Raw genomic sequence first — 23074 nt, 5'->3', positions numbered from 1 at the left:
AAATTCATGATCCAATCCAGTGGTGATATTAGTAGGGAGAGTCTAGTGGGTTCATGATCTTCTCCAGTGTTTGTATTAGTGGGGAGGATCTAGCGTTTTCATGATCCTCTCCAGAGGTGGTGCTATTACGGAGGATGTAGTGGGTTCATAATCTTCTCCAGTGGTGGTGCTATTATGGAGGATGTAGTGGGTTCATGATCTTCTCCAGTGGTGGTGCTATTATTGAGGATGTAGTGGGTTCATGATTTTCTCCAGTGGTGGTACTATTATGGAGGATGTAGTGGGATCATGATCCTCTCCAGCGGTGGTGCTTTTATGGAGGATGTAGTGGGTTCATGATCTTCTCCAGTGGTGGTACTATTAGGGAGGATGTAGTGAGTTCATGATTTTTCTCAACCTGTGGTATTAGTAGGGATGGTCTAGCGGATTCATGATCCTCTCTAGTGTTTGTATTAGTAGGGAGGGTCTAGTGGATTCATGATCCTCTCCAGATGTGGTATTAGTAGGATGGGTCTAGCGGTATTGTGATCATCTCCAGCTGGGATCTATGACAGAATATCGACTACAAAAATATCGACCTACAAGAATATCGAGTCAACAATATCGAGGGCAAAAATATCGACATCCTATCTACAACATGGTAAGTACAAAAATATCGAAAAAATAATATCGTTGTAAAAAATATCGATGTTAAAAATATCGATTTTTTTTTTAATATATATAAATGTAAAAGTAAGTATATAACACTAATAAATAAAATAAACATATTTAAAAGTATCTAATAATGTTTAAAATTAATAAATAAAAATATATACAGTAAAGATATAATATATATGTACTAAACAATAAGTATTAATAATTAATTTACTAAAAATACCCCTTTACCCAAAAACTGAAAACTGACCCTGAACCCTAAAAATACCCCTTTACCCAAGAACTGAAAACTGACCCTGAACCCTAAAAATACCCCTTTACCCAAGAACTGAAAACTGACCCTGAACCCTAAAAATACCCCTTTACCCAAAAACTGAAAACTGACCCTGAACCCTAAAAATACCCCTTTACCCATGAACTGAAAACTGACCCTGAACCCTAAAAATACCCCTTTCCCCATGAACTGAAAACTGACCCTGAACCCTAAAAATACCCCTTTACCCATGAACTGAAAACTGACCCTGAACCCTAAAAATACCCCTTTACCCAAAAACTGAAAACTGACCCTGAACCCTAAAAATACCACTTTACCCATGAACTGAAAACTGACCCTGAACCCTAAAAATACCCCTTTACCCATGAACTGAAAACTGACCCTGAACACTAAAAATACCCATTTACCCATGAACTGAAAACTGACCCTGAACCCTAAAAATACCCCTTTACCCAAAAACAGAAAACTGACCCTGAACCCTAAAAATACCCCTTTACCCATGAACTGAAAACTGACCCTGAACACTAAAAATACCCCTTTACCCATGAACTGAAAACTGACCCTGAACCCTAAAAATACCCCTTTACCCAAAAACTGAAAACTGACCCTGAACCCTAAAAATACCCCTTTACCCATGAACTGAAAACTGACCCTGAACACTAAAAATACCCCTTTACCCATGAACTGAAAACTGACCCTGAACCCTAAAAATACCCCTTTACCCAAAAACTGAAAACTGACCCTGAACCCTAAAAACACCCCTTTACCCAAAAACTGAAAACTGCCCCTAAACACTCAAAATACCCCTTTACCCAAAAACCCCAAAATGACCCTGAACCCTAAAAATACTCCTTAACCCAAAATTAAATAATATTATTTAATTAGCAATTAATAATTAATTAACAATAACAATAAAGTAAATATATTAGCACATAAGCTGTAATTAATATAATTTAATAATTATTATCATTTTTCCCCAATTAATTAATTAACAGTAACTAAAAATTATATATAAATAAATTACTCTAATAATGTAATTAACTAACTAATATTATTTAATTACCAATTAATTACTAATTTAAAATATGTACCAAATTATATTAATTAATTAACTAATTAATATTAATTATTTGCCAATTAATTAGTTATAAATATTTAAAAACATATATTAATTAATTAATTATTATTAAATTACTCCCCACCCTATTCCCCTATAAACCCACATCACGCTACAGAAAATATATATCAATTAATCAATTAATTATTTCCCAATTAATCAATATTAATTAGCAAATAATTATAATTAATTAATTAATCCTACTAATTATTAATCAACTTACCATAATTAAATTACTTCCCACCCTATTCCCCTATAAACCCACAACCCGCTCCGGTACTAAAACATCAAATGTCCTTATAAATTTCTATATTATTATAGAAAATGTATACACATATAATAGTAATTATTTTAAATACTTAAATTAAACATATAACACATACATAATAAAAAACTATAAAATAATACAAATATCGATATTAGTGTCATCGAAATTATTAACATCGATATATATGCTATCGATATTACTAACTTCGATATTACTTACATCGATATTAAGTATTTCGATATTACTTACCTTGGGTCGATATTCTGTCCTACGATATTCTTGCCTTCGATATTATGCTCCTTCGATATTACAGCCTCGATATTATGGTAAGTCGATATTTACAACTCGATATTTTGACTGTCTACCCTCCAGCTGTGGTAACAGTAGGGAGGGACTAGCCGGCCCATTATCCTCCCTAAAGGGGGTAATATTAGCAAGAGTCTAGTGGCTCAGTGATCCTCTCTGATGGTGAGCTGAGTGAAGAAGTTGGTGATGAGGGTGGAAGTGGTGCTTACGGTTCTAAAGCAGCCTAACCTTAAAACCGGTAACTTGGAAAAATTTCCACTCAAAAGTGGCCTTATAACGGACAGGTGCATTATCAGCCAGCCTGACTTTGTGGTAGCTCTCGCTATGTTATTGTCCACAGCAACAAATCAAATCATGTTACCTGGGCCCTGCAAAAGAAGGTATCCGGCCTCGTGGAGCCCTTGAGGGCTACAGCCTACAACGTTGTCCCATTGTAGATTTTCGATTTCCTAAAAAGTGATGAAGTCTTCATTGTGACTTCGCCCAGAAGCTCCCAGATGACATTTCCTCTTTGAACACAGCTGGTTGCCTTGCCCCGCTGAACTTTACCTTTCTCAGGCACTTTTCTTTGAACATTTTTATAAGTATGAAGGTAAGCTAAGGCCAGGCTCATCCACCCCATGTAGCGTAACTGCCTTCCATCTTGGTTGACCTTAACTTTTGGACTTTGCTGGCGTCTCAAGTGACAAGCTACTCTCGGTTGGCACTTTGTTCATCTTGGCGCTAGTTTTCACTTTAAACCTTAAAATTTGCAACTCCATTTTAATTGATTGAATGTAATTTGTTTAGTGCTATTTTATTCTTTAAATGTACTCTGTGTTTCTAAATTGGTGTGGGATTTTTTGTGTTGTGTTTTCACTGTGTTACTGTTTGTGTGCTGCATAAATACTTAACACAGTGCCACTAAGTTGAGACTGACTTTTTTTGTGTCAAGCAACAAGAAGTTTACGCACACGTTAGGTTAGTGACTCATTTGGTTCCCTCTGACAAGGCTTGTGGTTGTTGCATGAGAAGGGTTTTCACCCAGTTCAACCAATAACCCAATTTCTTACAACGTCCTTGTTTGATCCTCCCTGGCTCACCATCCTTGTTGGTGGTAGTGAAGTTTGGTCATTCAGAGCTTACCTGCATTTGCGTTTTTGCATTTAGCTGTGAGCCCCTGCACAGGCGATTGGGAGGGTGATGAGCAGGAGGTGAGCAAGTAAAACAGCTCTGCATAGAACCAAAAAATATATGCATTACTTTTACAGCTGGCTCTAAATGTTTTACTGGTTTTCATGCCCTTACCAGCTCCTCCTGTGTGTCGATGAGCGCGAGGGACCCGTTGTGTGAGGAGCAGAAGGTCTGGCTCTCGTCCCAGTCCCCCTCCTTTTCATACATCATTGAGAGGTAATAGCATTTGTTCCTGCTGTACAGCCAGTCCATGGGGCAGGGCTCGGAGCGAGAAGCCACTGGAACGTCCTGTGATAAACAGTGTCCTAAAAACAGAAAATGTACAATAATCATTATTAACACAACACATGTTTTTATAAAGTACACGCTCACCTCTTGAAGCATTTTGGGACTGACATACAGGTGTTTATTGTTACCTAACACAATGATACTCATTTTATCCACCTCAGATGGATAAAAACAGGAGTGGTTTGGCCAAGTGTTACACCTTGAGTCAAATATAGGCTTCTCGAGAGGATGCCAGACCCTGCCTTACTCTTACTAATGCCTGGCACATCTCATCTAGACATCGCATTCATGTTCTGTGACCCTTTAGTAATTCAAATCCTCCGGTCACTTTGTATGTATGTATATATGGTCATATGTAGGTTAACCCAGCTACTAGGCAACAGAGCTCTGCACAACGCATATCTATTTTATAGAACTATATTGAACATTTAGGGGCGGATTTACAAGCCCCTTCTGCCTCTTTTATGCCGCAATTGCGTCAATTTTGTCACGCAGCAGCGGCGCAAAAGATGCACCATGGTGCATTGTAAATGCGTCACGTTGTAAAACCCTGCGCCAGAAGGGGTCAGTCCATCGCAGGGGGGCGGCGTTCTGGTGCAGGAAAGCCTCCCAAAAGTGGCTGAGTGAAATCTACAATATTTCACTCAGTCACCTCTGGGCCCATGCTGCGTCAAAACCCTGCGCCTGCTTGAAACAGGCGTAAGGATTGATGCAGCATAGTGGAGATAAAGCCCCCCAGAGCATTGCTGGAGCTGCGTCACCCTTGCGACGCAACTCCAGCAATGCGCCGCTTTTGCAGCACAGATGCGTGACGCATCTGTGCCGTTTTTGCCCCATGGTGCGCCGCATTATAAATGCGCCGCATCCATGGTGGCGGAGCTGCAGATCAAAATAACTGGTGCATCCCTTCTGATACGCAAGGATGTGCCAGTTATTGTAAATCTGCCCCAATGTCTCTACTTTACGACAAACAGCAAACACCAAGACACACACCTAACAAACAGAATGATGGATAAGGAATACTATAGATTTAGAGATGGGTAACTGTGGGTAACAGCAATATTTTGCAATGCCGGGTTCTGAGTGATGGGAGAACGAAGCCCGAGGTTTCTATATTGTCTCTCAGGAGCTGGAGGTGAACAATATCCCCTTAGTGGAGAAGTGTGGCTCACTGGTTAGAGCAGCAGACCCTGATGGAGAGATCTGACCCGGGTCCAGGGTTCAATTCCCGTCGCGGTGAGTCTTGGGCCCAATGTCCGTGGACCCGATAAATCTCATCACGGTGCCTATTCTAATCATGGGTCCCACTCTGCAACTCTGGGCAATAGCTTGTTTAATCTCCACATCGGCCGTAATGGCTAGGGATGCCTGGCTTCACCCTGGGGTGCCCAGGAGTGGGCGCCTCACAGGAACAGGCCAGGGTGGGTTCCTCAGTGGGACAGCGCGGGGACACACTGGCTAGTGTAACCAGGCGCTTTATAAGTTCAGTTACTTACTTACTTGATTCACAGTTACAAGTCTACAAAGTTATGTTTTATTGAGAACAGGCCTTTTCAAACGTGGCATTTCACATGGAGCAGGCAGGGCCCAGCTCCAGGGCTGAGCTCAGTGTTAAACTAGCTTTCTTTCTCATTCCTGTGATGTGATTACAGTGAATATCAGAATTTTAGACTGGTTTAGGATAGTGAAATGAAATGAGACTCATATACAGCAGATAATGTTTCGAGTTATTTACTGCTGGGATGTCATAGTGATGGGAAGTGGTACATGAATAAAGGGTGGAATATTATGTGGTGATGCTGGTTAGGCTTCACCATGTAATGTTATTACAAACCCCAAACATGGGCCTTGCATTCACAATAATAAACCCTTAGCTCAGTCCTGGTAGTGTGGGAAAGAGCAGTCAAGCTTTACTAGAGGAATATTTGTTCACCTAAATATCAAGTGTACTTTTATCTTAATTTAGACACCAAAATGAATTTAATAAAATATACAATACCAGAGTTATCAATTGTAAAAGCAATATATGATCACTGCAAAATAATACAGTGAAATGTTATTTTCGCGATTAATGGGGAAAATTATTAGTGACAATTGGTCACTTGCAAGTCGAGTTACTTGGAACCCTTGCAGGGTAAAGGTGATGCCGATTCCAGGACAAGGTCACGGTCACGGCAGTCAGTTCAATTATACCTGACCCGTGGAGCCCAGGTACAGAGTTCTCCTGATTGTCTCTGGTGCTGGACGGGAGCCGCAGGAGAGCTGCTTTTACTGCTAAAACTGAGCTGCTGGAGAAAAAGAGGGAAAAACAAAACAATGGTGCTGCCACTGATGTCAGATGGATTTCCCTCTTGGTGCAGCACCAAATTCGGTGGTTGGTTGCTGGACTGGCAACCAACAAGCCCTGGCAGTGGTAACTGGAGCAGATGGATACTTCGATGTCCGGGCAGGACTACAGTTCATACAATACACAAGACCATCTGAATTTGGGAGATCACTTGGACAGCCCGATGGTAAACGATTCTTCAGATCCAGAGCTTTTTTTTACCTGCAGTTTGCAGGGGACTAGTGCCCCTGGTTCAGGGAAGTCAGAGGTTGCTTTTGGCCAGGCTCGTAGCCAGAAGAATATTTTTACAGGGGTATGGACCTTAGCCATGACCAAACAATAAAGCTGTGCTCTGTAGATTTATTCTTTCCAAAATACTGGTTGTACAACTAAATATATACCTCCAGAATGTTGTGGTCGAAGAATATCAATAACAGAATATCAAAAGATAAGTGCACATCCACATCCCTTGAAGATATACATTTATAAGTAGTAAGGTATAAAAAATGTATACTTGCTTACCTAATGATATTTGGGATTCAGTTTTCTGTTCTCAATATTCTGTGTCATCGATATTTAGATTATTCTATTGAGGGTGCAAATTGTGTGATTCTCTGTGAAGGAATATGTGGATATTAAAGCACTCTCACTCAACTTTCCACAATCCAACTCTAAATCCTATCAATTAGATGATGCAAAGAAACACGCTTTTTGAAGGTTTCCCCCCAATTTTTGCCTCCATTTGAACTATTAGCAGCCGTCTTTTTGACTCTGATAGTGCACTGAGGTCTGCTAACCAGACCTCAGTGCCTGTGTTCTTACCTGTTAAAATGTGTATGCCATATTGGCTATCCCCAATTGGTAATTACTGACTTCCTATAAGTCCCTAATATATAGTACCCAGGATACCAAGGGAATGTAAGACAGACTGTCTACCCAGAACTGCAGCACTGATGTGCCATCCTGTGGGAGACCAAGTATAAAATGGCTCCCAGCTTGCCACTAAACTGGGGTGGCATGGCCAACAGAAGAATGATGGATTTAACCCATATCCCTTGACTGGGGTGAATGTTTTGATTTGATCTGCATTCCGTACATCAATTGTGTGTCTTTTGCTTTCTCGCCCTAAGTGTGACAGGTATGCCCAGATGTGGGTCCTGGGCTCACTGTGCCACTGGAATCAAGCTATCCTGGCTGAAGAGTGGCGAAACCCTGAAACCAGTCCTAGGATGCTTGTTTCGGTTCCTGGGAGGAACTGGCTTGGCAGTTCGGGCTGGAATGTTCCCATGAGGCACAGGGTCAAGACTGATTTGCATATGGCCAGGTCTAAACTGGGGTGTCATGGTGAGCAAAAGACTGATGGATTTAACCCGGATCTCTTGACTGTGGGTGAATGTTTTAATTTGTTCTGCATTCCGTCGATTAATTATCTGTCTTTTACTTTCTCGCACTAAGTGCGCAAGGTATGCCCAGACGTGTGTCTGTTGTGTGTTGATTTAGATACTGTATATAGATTTCCCGATTCAAGCCCTTATATAGGTACAATTCACATTGCCCTTATTTAGGCATAGAAATCCAGCCCTTTTTTAGGCATTGCTCATGCTAACCAAACACAGGCATTGTCAACTACATCTGTTCATCTTCGTCACAACAAGTTCTTGTAAAACCAGACTCTTAAGCCTTTAGGACTTCCCCTTGCCTGGATATTGATTTCTCCAAGAACTCATTTATTATGCATGAACAACTATTCCTTAGGGGTTCATTCATGAAGTTCTTATGCCCGACTTGTACGTCAATACTGGCATTCCTTAACACCTTCAAGGTATAAATATACCTTCACTTGCCATGGCAAACGACAGTGCGGTTCGGCTACCTACTTGCACGACATAGCTCGCCACAGCAAGTTCGGAAGGAAGTCAAGTCCCCAACTGACGCACTGTCTGGACGCTGCCATCCTCCTCGCAGAGAATCCAGCTCCAGTGTTTCTGACTCCCCTTGCGGGGTGTTAGAGATCGAGTCCCGGAAAAGAGATTCCAACCTCTCTCATTCTAAGGTATGAAGCAGATTAGAACATAGAGAGACTTTTGGCAACTCTTGGCAAAACTAAACTAAACTAGACTATAGCTAAACAGCACCTACTTCTTCCCTCGTACTACACTTAGGTTAGGTACACTGGAGTAGGACTATTTTAGAAACACCAGTTGAGTATTTTAGCCCGTGTTATTTATGTATGTATTTTTATATATGTCATAGCTACAGACCATTCTATTGCAGTATCATTTTATCTTACTGCTAACGCTGAACATATTATACTTTGCATTCTGTCTTAAGATTGTAGCGGTTCATATCTCTCGCTTGAGAAATAAGACTGTTCAATAAACCTTTTTATTGAAACGCTCGTCTCACTATTTCTGTGCATACTCTGTAGAAATGAAGCATGCACGATTGACTTAGTGAAACTGTTATCTATTGTTTCCGCGATTCTGAGATTGTTCTGATTCTTAGGGAGACAAAGTTGTCATGTTTATGTGGTTGTCAGAAACGAATCCCTTGTTCATTCGAGAAGTTTTCAGTGACCTCTGAGTTAGCTGACACACACAGGTAATTAAGTTTAATATACTCGATAGATACATACTGACCATAGTCCTATGTGAAAACTATAGTGTATATTATTCCAATGCGCAGAGCCTATCAAGGATATAGGAACTACACCACAGGTCCTGGCCTCACTGTGCCACTGGAATCAAGCTATTTTGGCAGAAGAGGGGTGAAACGCCAAAACCGGTCCTAGGATGCTTGTTTCCGTTCCAGAGAGGACCTGGCTTGGCAATTTGGGCTGGACTGTTCCCATGAGGCAGAGGGTCAAGACTGATTTGTATATGACCAGGTCTAAACTGTTGTGGCATGTTGAGCAAAAGAACAATTGATTTAACCCAGATCTCTTGACTGGGGGCGAATATTTAGATTTATTCTGCATTCCGTCTATCAATTGTGTGTCTTTTGATTTCTCGCACTAAGTTCGCCAGGTATGCCCAGGCGTGGGTCCTGGGCTCACTGTGCCACTGGAATCAAGCTATCCTGACTGAAGAAGTGTGAAACCCAGAAACCGGTTCTAGGATGCTTGTTTCTGGTCCATGGAGGACCTGGCTTCGCTGTTTGGACTGGACTGTTCCCATGAGGCACAGGGTCAAGACTGATTTACATATGGCCAGGTCTAAACTGGGGTGGCAGGGTGAGCAAAACAATGATGGATTTAACCCAGATCTCTTGACTGGGGGTGAATGTTTTGATTTGTTCTGCATTTCATCCATCAATTGTGTGTCTACTGCAGACTGAAGGGCAGTTGTCACACTGCAAGTTTGACTTTGCTAATAACATTAATGTCAATGCCACCCCTTCCCTTAACCCCTTCCATGCGGCCGCGATTCTGCGCCTGTGCGGCAGAATCGCGAGTGGGCGGGTTTATGACGGCCCCCAGCCGTCATCAGCACACCAGCACCGTAGTGCATGACGGCTGGGGGGCGTCATCAGCATGCAAGGGGTTAAAAATATATGTAAGTCTCTCCTAAGGAAGGCCTATTAAGCCAAAAGGCAGGAAGCTGTATATTATTGAGTGGAACATGTATGTTTATATGTACCCTTGCAGCAAAAGCAAAACCAAAACAAGTGGTTGTTTTGCTGTGAAAAGGTGGCTAGCCTCACTGACCAATAGAGGGGACCTGGCATGCACCCTAGTCTGGCTAACTTCTGTATGGGACAAATTAACTGGACACTGTAAAAAGGTATCAAATTAATCAAAAAAGCACACAGATGATGGACAGAATGCAGAGCAAATCAAACATTCACCCCCAGTCACTAGATCTGGGTTAAATCCATTGTTCTTTGCTCACCATGCCGACCCAGTTTAGACCTAGCCATATGCAAATCATTCTTGACCCTGTGTCTCAGGGGAACAGTCCAGACTGAACTGCCAAGCCAGGTCATCCTTGGACCCGATAAGGGGTATTACCCGGAAACTGGTACCAGGATGCTTGTTTCCAATCCAGGGAAGACCTGGCTTGGAAGTTCGGGCTGGACTGTTCCCATGTAATACAGGTTGAAGACTTATTTACATACAGCTGGATCGGAACTGCGGTGGTGGAGTGACCTAAAGAATAATGATGGACTAAACCCAGATCTGTGACTGGGGGTGAGTGTCTGGAAAGTTTCAGTGCTCCATCCATCATCTCCTTATGTTTGCATTGTTCGCCCTAAGTTGGCAGGTTATGCTCAGAAGTGGGCCCCTTGTTCACTTTGCCACTGGATTAAAGCTAGCCTGGCTTATGAAGAGTGATGCCCATAAACCAGTCCCAGGATGCTTGTTTCTGGTCCAGGCAGGACCTGGCTTGGCAGTTCGGGCTGGACTGTTCCCACAAGGAACAGGGTCAAGACTGATTTGCATATGGCTGGGCCCAAACTGGGGTGGTGTGGTGAGCAGCAGAATGATGGATTTAACCCAGATACTTGTGACTGGGGGTAAATGTTTGCATTGTCTAGTATTCCGTCCATCAATTGTTCATTTTGCGTTTTTTATCAAATTAATTGTGGCATTAAAGCCAAACTGACGCCCAGGGTAAATTTAACTGCACTATTAAAGTAAAGCAATGTTTCAAAAGTTGCCACTCTGTCCAGTTACTCACACAGGCTCTGTCCCACAGTTTTCTGCTCGCCTGGGGAGTAATGTGTACAGCTTCAGGCTTTGAAACATTAGTAGCCCACTTCAGGGAGAGCTGTCACCTCCCCCTTTCAGAAAGCCACACAGTGTTTGCTCAAAAGGCGAGCTTCAAAGGTGAAGCTGCCTTTGATGGTCAAATGGCGATAGCCCTTTCGAGGAGCTGCCCTTGTTTAGGTGGAAAGGCTGGAGACATGGCCTGAGAGGGAAGACCAGTGCCCCAACTGGGTTTCTTGTGGGTGTGTAGCCCCCAGGTAGCCACACCTCTAGGGTGGGCTACCAAGCTCTTCACAGTCAAGGAAAGGTTTAAACATCTTGAGAGTGGTGAGAATAGTGCACTCTTGGGGAGCCAGATGCCACATGTTGCAGGGGACCTTGTGCCCTTTGGCTAGAGACAGCTTTGTCCACTTGGGGCTCTTTCCTGGGATAAATATGGCACCCTGAAGCAGTCGTACACGTCCCCTGCTAAAGTAGCGGGGTGGGCCGCAGGAGGGAGCAGGGGGACAACATAAAAAAATAATAATATACGTCTGAATTAAAACAAGGATTAAAAAAGGCAGGCTTTGCTTCCCCTGGGCTGCACAAAAAGAGACTGCACTATTCGCTGGACTGAACCTGCTGCACATTTGGACTTACGAAGTTAGGACCTTGCCTGTGGCTCCTGACTCAGGACATTCCCCAGGCCGAGATTAAAGCAGTGACTCCATGGGTCATTTGTCTTGCCCCCTGGAACAGCACCAGGGACATTAAAACTGAAGAAGCCCAAACAGTCAAGTTTACAGACACTTCAGCGGACTGGCTGCTGACTGCAACTGGTTGCAGTAAGAGACTGAGCCCCGAAGGCCAAAAGTTGTACCTGAGTCGGCTGGACCCTTGAGTGTTGTCAGAGTCGAGATTGGTTGCCCAAGAGGGACACTAGCCCCGACCAAAGAGCAATCCTGACATATGTGGCTAAAGCTTCCCAAACGACCTGTGGACTAAGGAATCACCATAGAGGCAGCCCCTTCGACCGCAAATTCCTTTTGTGCACATTATTTACCTATAGTAAATACGGGGCAATATAGGGAGGTACTTGTATAAGGCAATCATCCCTGACAGTGGGTTTGGCTACTCCGGACAGTTCCCTAGATGCTTCTTTATGTTTTCCAAAGCCCACCAAAACCCTCTATTGATCTCCTTTGCCAATTAGATCTAGGTGCTCAAACAGGGAGGAGTAACCAAGTTCCGTAAGGCTGGTTTTAATGTATTGGAGCTAGGGGATACAAAGACCATGAGTACAGCTTAAACAGTCTCTAATAATTGCCCGATTAAAATCAGCCTCTTTATTTGTCCAGGTAGAACACCAGGTAGCTAGAGGTGCAGCAAGTATGGTATCTTGGACATACTCGAGACATAGCTCCAAATGGAGAGGAAAATGCAGCAAGGAAGGGGGCACTCCTAAAATTCTACGGCAAAATCTATTCTCCTCCAGCTGCATAACAAAAACGTCCCTGCAACCCCAGATCCATATATCATATGTTAAAATCGGAATAAATTTGCGCTTATAAATCTCAAAAATTGGGGCTATAGGCTTTTTACCTATGGACAGAGCAAGTGAATAAGTAGTGCCAACTGCGCGTGTGAATAATATTATTCTATTATTTATGCAGGTATGCCATGTACAGCCTTCATCAAAATGCAGGCCTAAGTACGGGAAGGAACTAACCCTTTCCAGCTTTTTACCCTCTATATTCAGGCTACAGGACTTAGTATTTTTGGGGCCACAAATCATTACAAAAGTTTTCTTATAGTTTGGCTCCAGCCCCAAAGCCTTCAAAAAGTTGGCATACCTGGAGATGAGTTTTTTTTAGGCCGATCGCAGTCCTTGCCCTAAGGACTGTGTCATCTGCATAAAGAAGTGCTGGCACAGCTTTTTCTCAACTTGTGGCACGTCAGCCTCAACCATAACTAGGGTTTTCTCCAAATCGTTAGTATGAAGGAGAAATAAGATTGGGGCGAGAACACATCCTTGGCGCACCCTGAGCTTAGTGCTAAACTGTTCTGAGCATTCACCATCTTTACCATACCTCACTGAGGCAGAAACATCATGATGGAGAAGCCTCAGAAAGGAGACCAGACCTGCATTGACTCCCATATTTACTAAAATGTCCCACAGCTTAGAGCATGAGACATAGTCGAAACCGCTGGTCAAATCCATAAATGCTAGATGAGTAGAGGTGCCCTTCGCATATTTATATTTAACCGGGATGAGGTGCAGATTAAGGCATTGTTCGATCGTACTTAGGCCCTTCCTAAACCCGCATTGAGTTGCAACTATGATATGGTTAGCATTTATTCAGTCCAGGAGGCGGTCTAGCACAACTCTCCCAATTACTTTGGCTGAAGAGTCCAGAAGAGATATTGCTCGATAACATCTGGGATCGTGCACATCCCCTTTTTTGAAAACAGCCCCTATATCACAGATGTTCACCAAGATTTTGGAACGCCCTCGCTACAAACTGAATTAAATACAACGGTAAGTACCGGGACCAGAATGCTGGGTCTTCCTTAAACAAATCCAAAGGAATTCCATCTGGGCTCGGTGCCTTCTTTCCTTTACTGTTGACAATTGCTTTTCAGACTTCCCCTTCATAAAAAACAAGATTTTGGCATGTTAAATTCAACAATGATGGGGCATCATTTACAGCAAAGTCAACCGAGCAAAGGCCAGCGTAATGAGTCACTCAAAACTCAGGATGTATGTGGTCAGTTACTTTGTCGGCTGGTAGGGTGGGAGATAGAACTGACCGTACAACCTTCCAAAAGGCCTGAGGATCTTTTGAGAGTTAGGAGCCAACCACTAAGTCTCACTTCTCTTCCATCAATGCTAGCTTTCTTTCTTTTGTGGCAAGCTTATACATCTTCCTGCTTTCCCTGATCATAGTGGGGTTTTGTTTTAGAGCCCTGCATAAGGTATTATTAGCCTCTCTACAAGCCTTGTCAAACCTGGAATGAACCTGATTACTGGACTGGGTAATAGGTTTAGAATTTAGATGTTTAACTTTAGCTAGCAGGGTTGCAAACCCTTGTGAAATGCGAGAAGGCTCGCTTGGGAAACAATTGCAACTAGACACCAGTGCCAAACAAATCGGGATTACCTGTGACATAATACTATTCATTTGTGCTGTGCACTAAACTACCCTACGCCCGCATCTTTAGTGGATAGTGCCTGTGTGAATACGGGCTTAGGCTTCTGTTCCTTATAAGGTAACACTATCTTGGCAGAGATAGGATTGTGATCACTATATGGCTGAATAAGTACCTCGCAGTCCTTAATCAGAGAAAACATACTCCAGGAGACAAATACGTAGTCAATAGTGCTTTCTGTGCCACGTCCAGTAAAGGCGGTAAGGCGACGGTGGCAGTGTCCCCGACCCGCTTGCTTCTACCTTAATTGCCTAATTGCGCTCTATGCTGCGCTAGGCAAATAATTTTTAACCTCACTGCATTTGTGATTTGATGATTTTTAAAACCATTTATTCTGTGTTGTGTTGAATAGAACTCACGCCAGAATCTGCACTTAAAGAGTGCCACTGTGTTTTTCCATACCTGAATCAATAGGAGGGAAATCACTTGTGAAAGGCAGCGGGGAAGCCTCGGCTCAACTTTCTTTCCTGCCCGCCCCGTTCCGACAGGGTAATTAGTACCGTTGTGCGGAGGGCGGGTCAGGTGAGAGCCAGGTACTTCCGGCAATCACTGGAGCGGTTAGCGCTCTAGTGGTTTCACTTCAAGGCTATATAGGCGGAGCACCATCTTCGGCGAAGCTGCGGTAAGGCGACGGTGGCATTGTCCCCGACCCGCTTGCTTCTACCTTAATTGCCTAATTGCGCTCTATGCTGTTCTAGTCAAATAATTTTTAACCTCACTGCATTTGTGATTTGATGATTTTTAAAACCATTTATTCTGTGTTGTGTTGAATAGAAATCACGCCAGAATCTGCACTTGTAGAGTGTCACTGTGTTTTTACATACCTGATTCAATAGGAGGGGAATCACTTGTTAAAGGCAGTGGGGAAGCCTCGGTTCAACTTTCTTTTCCTGCCCGCCCCGTTCCAACAGGGTAACTAGTACCGTTGTGCGGAGGGCGGGTCAGGTGAGAGCCAGGTACTTCCGACAATCACTGGAGCGGTTAGCGCTCTAGTGGTTTCACTTCAAGGCTATTTAGCCCTCGCCCCCTATCGAGCGCGCAGCGGGCGCGCGCAGCCGAAGACACGCCGAAGAGCAGCCAAAGAGCGGCCCGTCTGCGCCCGTCCGCGACAGGACGGGGCTAGGGGCTATGGCCTCTACTCTTTCTAATCCATCTCTGGCAGGGACATGTAAAATCAGGTATTCTGCCCAAACTTGATTAAACTTACGGATAGCACCGCTGAAAGGATGTATAAAAGACTCCTGGCCATGTCCAGAAGGCCCTTTTTCATGTCTAAACGGCCACTTTCAAGCATCTCACGCTAGCCTGAACAACAGGGAAAATATAGTGAAAGCTACTTCATTAAGTGGCATAAAAAGTTCTCTCTTGAATGTTCGTTCCCTTCATAAACACTATCTTGAAGTATGGGACCTTGTACATACATTGCAACCAGATATATGCTTCATAACGGAGAGTTGGCTAAAACCCCACACAGCCCCAGTTATAGCACTAGGGGTTCTCTTAGGCTATAAGTTTTTAAATTTAGATCGTCCGAAAGAAATAGGAGGTGGGTTAGCCATTATGTACAAAGAACACTTGAAAGTCACTATACTAGAACAAAAGTATAGTTCACTATTAGAAATAATGATTTTTAAGATTAGCTCAGCCACAAAAACCTTCTGGAAAGGAGCGCTAGTTTATCGTCCTCCGGGACCTAACCCGGGTTTTACCCTTTCCCTATTGGAGCTATTAGCCCCACATTTTAAAGCAGAGGAAGATTGTATTCTTCTTGGTGATTTTAATATTCATGTAGACATCTCCACGCACCCAGAAACCATATCCCTGCTTGCTGATTTATCCACCCTAGGCCTAGAATTACAGAATAGCGAACCTACACATACAGGGCGTCACTCTCTGGATTTACTTTTTTCCAACTGCTCCAAAGTACGGTGTCAACCTATTGTTCAGATAAATTGGTCTGATCACTTTTTAGTAGAATTCTCTCTACTGGGCATGAACAAACCTTCACAAAAAAACACTCTCCCGCCAATCTGGCGTCGACAGTGGCATAAAGTTACGGTCGGATGAGCTGCAGAGGGTGTGGAAACGGCCTATTCTTATAGAAAAGGATAACGTGGAGTCCGCACTGTCTAAGTTTAACAACTCTCTTATAGAAGCAATTGATTTACTAGCCCCTTTAAAGCTACACAAACAATACCCCACCTCTAAGCAAGAAATATGGTATACTGAAGCACTAAGAACTGAGAAGCAGGGATGTAGAAAGATAGAAAAAAATGGAGGAAAACTCAAACAAAGGAAAATAAGAAAGCATATCAATACGCCCAATCTAATTACTACAAAAACATAAAGCTGGCAAAGAAGAACAGTCTTACGCAGCAACTCGCAGAGGTGGGGAACTCTTCTAAGGAACTATATAAAATTCTACAGGCATTCACTAAACCGGCAGCCTGTGAAAGTCCAGATGATTTCTCCCAGTCCCTATGCGATGATATTTCTCTGTTTTTTGAAAACAAGATAAATATGATTTATGATAAAATTACGAAGGCCTCCAGCCAAAGGAACAACATCTCAACTTCCTCCATTCTGCCCACATATGAATATAATTCACTTATGACTTTTCCGGCAGTTAGTGATTTAGGCCTTCCTTCCCTCATTAACCACAGAAAATCGGGGTCCCCTGATGATTTTCTGCCTGCTAAAATGGTTGCCTCCCTGAGTGCTCTGCTTGGACCTCAGATTCAATCAGTTATAAATCTTTCTCTTAAGGAAGGACAAGTGCCTATGGAGTGGAAGAAAGCGGTGGTGAACCCCATTCGTAAGAACGCAGCACTTCCCTGGACAGATCTTTCAAACCTCCGACCCATCTCTCTGCTGCCATACCTTAGCAAAATGACCGAGAGGCATGTGAACACCCATTTGTCTAATTACATCGAGACAGCGGAGGGTCTAGACTACTCTCAATCTGGGTTTAGACGCAATCACAGCACCGAATCTGCCCTCCTCTCAGTGACCGATAACATCAAGATGGCACTGGATGGAGGGGGCTCCATGATTCTGGTGCTGTTAGATTTATCCACTGCCTTCGACACGGTGTCACATGAAATACTTCTCGGTCGTTTGAGGGAGGTGGGTATAGGAGGCGTGGCTCTGTCATGGTTGGAGAGTTTTCTCTCAGGTCGCCTACAAGGAGTCAGATTGTGCTCCCACTATTCCATCTCAAGGGAGCTCACCAAGGGAGTGCCACAGGGCTCATGCCTAAGCCCCACACTCTTCAATGTGTACGTGGCCCCCCTGGCAGACATTGTAAGAGCATACGGGTTCACCCCGGTGTCGTATGCTGACGACACCAAACTTCTGTTCCCTTTTCAGACCCTCACGCCCGCAATACAAAAATCTTTTGCGGACGGCATGAGGGCAGTATCGGACTGGATGGCCTCGAATTGCCTCCAGTGCAATGTAGGCAAAACAGAGGTCATGCTGTTCGGAGAGGCCACTCTCCTGTGGTCTCCAGAATGGTGGCATCTGGACCTTCCACCAGCACCTAGTCCGAAACAGACTGTAAAAAATCTCGGTGTGCGGCTAGATGAGGCACTATTGCTGAAAGAACATACAAGCCAAGTTGCTGGATCTTGTTTCCATGTTATCGTCGTGTTTTTCCATTCTTGCCTGATAACTACAGGAAAAACCAAAGGGGATGATGGACAGAGCGTTGACAATACAAACACTCACCCCCAGTCAACTGATCTGGGTTTAATCCATCACCGTTCTTTAGCTCACTCCGCCACCCCAGTTCAGACATGGCCATATGCAAATCAGTCTGACCCTGTGCCTCATGGGAACAGTCCAGCCCGAACTGCCAAGCCATGTCTTCCCTGGACCGGAATCAAGCTTCCCAGGAACGGTTTCTGGCATTACAGCCGTCTTCAGCCGGGCTTGCTTGAATCCAGTGGCAAAGTGAGCAAGGGACTCACGTCTTTTGACTGGGTGTGAGTGTTTGATTGGTTCAGATGCTCCGTCCATCACCACCCCCCTTTTGTACCGCTTTGATAACTACAGGAAAACACTTGTCCAGACCCTAGTAGTCAGTAGGCTGGACTACTGTAATGGCCTATTCATCTCGGCCAACGAGGAACAACTAAATAGATTACAAGTGGTCCAGAATACTGCGACGAGATTTGTTGTCAATGCCCAACCTAGGACTCCCTCACTCTCCCTTCTGGCCAAACTTCACTGGTTGCCGGTTAGGCAACGTGTCAAATTTAAAATCTGTTGCACCATACACAGGTGTTTATTTGGTACTGGCCCCAAATATATGAATGAAAAACTCAATCTCTACAGTCCAGGACGCTCCCTGTGTTCCAGAAGTCAGCAGTTACTTCAGGTTCCAAGGATCAGGAGAGCCAGACAGGGAGGTCGAGCTCTCTCCTACAAAGGCCCCATTCTCTGGAACTTACTCCCTCTCACTCTGAAACAAACTAGTAATTTTCAGTCCTTCAGGAAGTCTCTAAAAACTCATTTATTTTTAACATCCTAACTACCAGTTACTTTACAGTGTATAATCCTTATTGGGCTCTTCCGGTAAAAGCTCAAGCGCGGAGATACCCCTTCGGGGGTTGAGTCCTGCGCTATATAAGAATATAAATGAATAAATAAATAAATATAGTGGTCAGATAATTTGGGCGCCTTATTTACCATACCTCTTTCTAGTAAGAGGGTGTATAGAACCCGTCCCCTCGTGTCCATCACATTATGGTGGCTCAGAGGCGACTGGCTCAAAGGTGGTCACGGAGAGCGATAATGAGAGCCCCAGTTTGGTATTAAAGTCCCCCGCCACCAGCAACTTAAAAGGACAATTTGCTCGGGCCTTTCTCTCTGCGAGTATATCAATCAGCCCAAAAGCCCTTGGAAATTACCTTTAGATGTAAAATTATTATTGTAAAAATTTACCAGGTACAGCTTAAAAGTTTCTTTACAGGAAAGACAGAAAGCCTGTGCCTCCCCCTGCTCCTGTGATAACTGAACAATCATGCCAGTAATTTCCACTTTAAACCAAGCAGACAAGCCCCCCTTAGCTCTGCCCAATATAGAAGGAATAGCTGGCAGGCTAAAACACATGAATGAATGAATGAAAGAAGCTTTATTCGATTTTGTTTTTTAAAATCATAAAAGCATACAAAAAATGACAGTCATTAAAAATAAATATATACATTCGACAATAACATAACTTCACGTTCAAAAAAGACGTAACCCCAGCCTCAAAATTCAGTGGTGAGACATGTTATTCTAGGGGTTTATCCCTATCTGGAGTGAAGATACACGGGTTTGTCCTTTAAGGTGAGTAGACTCAAAAGTTACGACAGTTGTGCAATGAATCAAATCTGTTGGCAGCAGATAAACTAATAACACTGGGTACCTGGAGTTCCCCACCCAGCGGGTGGTGGTAGGCTATTGTTGTTCCTGACTGGGGGATATTTGGCATACAGGGATAAAAATCATGTAGATCCCAAATCTGTATTGGGCCATCCCCTTCTTGGGCTGGACAAGATCTTAAATATGGAGCGATGTTTTGGTTCCTGAATCTAACCAGTACCAAGTCCCCTGAAATGTTTTTTGGTAGTGGGCCCAACCAGCCCACCCTTCTCGCACTCAGGATTCCGCCGTCTTTGTCCGGTGGAAGGGGTCTATTTCTTCCCATCCAGTATAAAACTTTGTTCATTAAGTCCTGCTGTCTTTCAGCTTTTCCCAACTCAAGTGGTGGTACTCCTGAGAGGACGGACACATATGGCGCGGCTTCTGGCGGGAGGTGTATGTATGGTGCATTGCGTACTGTCTTGACCTCTGAGGGCCTTGATATAACAGGTTTGAACGGAGCTTTGAAAGTAGTTGAAAGTGGAATTGTAGGGAATTGTGGAGTGACTTGCTTGCTTTTGAGGATGGCAGTTAGCTTAGCTGTTGGGAAAGTGGTGGTTGGCTGGGGTCGGTTTGATGTGACAGATTTATTGATGGGTTTCAGGATAGCCGTGATTTTGTTCTCGAGACCCAAGAGCCTTTCCCCTATAGCGTTGATTTTTTCTGTTAGTGGGGAAATGATGGTTTTAACAAGTTGTTCAATCTGAGTCAGAAGAGAGATCTGGGAATAAGATATTGATTCATCCAGTTTGACAACAGTCTCCACGGTGGTAGGGAGATTATGAACAGACAAAGCGGGGCTTACACTTAGTTTATGAGATTTGGATTGAGTCCTTTCGGCATTGTCCTCCTCATGCTCTCTATTGACAGGTAGTAACCATGAAAGTACAGAGGCTTGTGTGTTAACTTTGTTCAATTAAAAGGGGGTTTCCTGTGTACTGCCTTTAGTATTTGTAGTGCGGGTGCCTTTGGCGAAAGAGGGTGCGTCCACACTGACATACTTTGTTTTGCATAGACTGTTTAGTTCATCCCACTGTGACAGGCTATGTATTCTTGGGGAGTTTAGTGGAGGAGATAGCGTACTAGATGGGGAGTAACAAGGACAGATTATGTCTGTGACATGCACAGTAGGCCGGGAGCTTGTGGTAAGCGTTTGGTGCATTTGCACCACGTGACACCCCTGCGCAGCTGAGCTTGTTCCCCCATTACAGGGCATGATGGCAGTGGAGATAGTGATGTAGCAGACAAAAGTTAAAATAAAGTGTGTACACTATACCTCCTTTTGCAGAAGTTACAAGGGGGGTGGCCCGTCCCGACCTAATCGGTCCACTGAGGGCCCTAGAGGGCCCGCCCTTGTCCCGGGCTTCTCCCGGCGCTGCCCGCGTGCGTCCTGCGATGCGGGAGAAGCTCCTCTGCTTTCAAGCGCCTCCGGGCGCAGGTGGTGGCGTCAGAGGTGCGTCTTGAATCCAGGGGCACCTGGGAGTTGTGGTCCTTGGCCGTTTCCCTCACGGCGGCGGAAAGGACTGCAGGAGCCAAGCCGCTGCCCTCGCGGTAAAGAATGTGCGCTGCTAACCGTTGCCCTCACGGTAGGTGTTCTGATCTGTTACACCCCCCACAAGGCACTCGTCGCTCCCCCGCTTTCAAGCGCCTCCGGGCGCAGGCCGAGGCGTCAGAGGTGCGTCGTGAACCCAGGGGAACCTGGGAGTTGTGGTCCTTGGCCGTTTCCCTCACGGCGGCGGAAAGGACTGCAGGAGCCAAGCCGCTGCCCTCGCGGTAAAGAATGTGCGCTGCTAACCATTGCCCTCACGGTAGGTGTTCTGATCTGTTACACCCCCCACAAGGCACTCGTCGCTCCCCCGCTTTCAAGCGCCTCCGGGCGCAGGCGGTGGCGTCAGAGGTGCGTCGTGAACCCAGGGGCACCTGGGAGTTGTGGTCCTTGGCCGTTTCCCTCACGGCGGCGGAAAGGACTGCAGGAGCCAAGCCGCTGCCCTCGCGGTAAAGAATGTGCGCTGCTAACCGTTGCCCTCACGGTAGGTGCTCTGATCTGTTACACCCCCCACAAGGCACTCGTCGCTCCCCCGCTTTCAAGCGCCTCCGGGCGCAGGCGGTGGCGTCAGAGGTGCGTCGTGAACCCAGGGCACCTGGGAGTTGTGGTCCTTGGCCGTTTCCCTCACGGCGGCGGAAAGAACTGCAGGAGCCAAGCCGCTGCCCTCGCGGTAAAGAATGTGCGCTGCTAACCGTTGCCCTCACGGTAGGTGTTCTGATCTGTTACACCCCCCCTGCTAAAACACATAAATCCATCAATTACAATATCCTCACACTCCCACGTTTCATGCATAAAAACTATATCATAGGTCACAATAAAATACCCTACGGTCTTTTTTTCACTTTCTCAGGATGCAGAGCCGCTGGAATAATGTGATTTTGTTGCTGTGGTGTTTTTAGCATTATTATGAACTTGTCGCATTTGCCACATAATCCATCATCTGCTGATTGTAACAAAAGAAATTATTTCTAGCTCAAATAGATCAAAAGTTACTAAATACGCTGCGACATGTGCTGCTGTACAGTGGAAGGTCCCTTGCAAAGGTTGACTGGTTACCTTTCAGTCACTTATAGCTGCATTTGGATGTGGAACTGATATTTATGAAGTGAAACCTTTGCCCAGACAGTGTACATGTGTAAATAAATGACAAAATAATAAAGTAATGCTATTACAGAATGTGCCATATTGAGTCGTACATTTTGTGTTTTCTTGCCACATAATTTAGTCAACCGTGTTGCATAATTTGCACCTCCAATGATGGATAATTCTAGTAGCTCTGCCTAAAATTCCAGTGAGTTTGTCACATTGTTCATTTTAAAAACTCCCCTCATTTAGCAGGCAGAGGAAAAAAAGTAACTAACATTTCTACCTTAATGGAATAGGCATCAGTTTTGTCGGAAGACATAGCCTGACATTTAACCTCTGCATTCAAAGGATGCAGCACATGTACCAAGATAAAAAATCCTTTTTATTGCTGATTTACCTTCTGAAATCCAGCATTTTTTTTAATTCCGACTCTATGCATTATTTACCAAAACTGAGTTTTTGATAAATAATGTGACAGCTGCTGCCTCAGTCATTTGGGGGGAGCAAAAATGAATATGGGCTGGCCAGGCCCTCAATGCTGTTCATGGCTACGGCCCTGCTTCTGGCTCTTACAGGGGATCCTCTGTCTAGGGGAACCAACCTTTAGCCCAGGACGAATCTCAATGGAGCAGTTCCAGCAGTGTTGCCATAGGTGCAGAGTTTCCCTCTTTTGCTTTGTGCAACATCCTGTTGTTGTCTTATTGGGTCCCTCCTTTATCCTCTTTAATGC

At 44.4% G+C, this 23074-nt stretch overlaps 1 protein-coding gene across 1 annotated transcript in view; it reads right to left on the bottom strand.

Moving 5' to 3' along the window:
• LOC147725154 (uncharacterized) overlaps positions 1–23074 on the bottom strand; it is a 253304-nt gene that overhangs the window by 129663 nt on the left and 100567 nt on the right. The window contains exon 4 of the mRNA XM_086918194.1: positions 3907–4097. Coding sequence (XP_086774320.1) covers positions 3907–4097 — 191 coding nt within the window. The remainder of the gene's footprint in view (positions 1–3906; positions 4098–23074) is intronic.

This window comes from Lissotriton vulgaris, chromosome 4_1, assembly GCF_964263255.1.
Source record: "Lissotriton vulgaris chromosome 4_1, aLisVul1.2, whole genome shotgun sequence".
Lineage (NCBI taxonomy): Eukaryota > Metazoa > Chordata > Amphibia > Caudata > Salamandridae > Lissotriton > Lissotriton vulgaris.
This window is presented reverse-complemented; position numbering and strand designations above follow the sequence as displayed.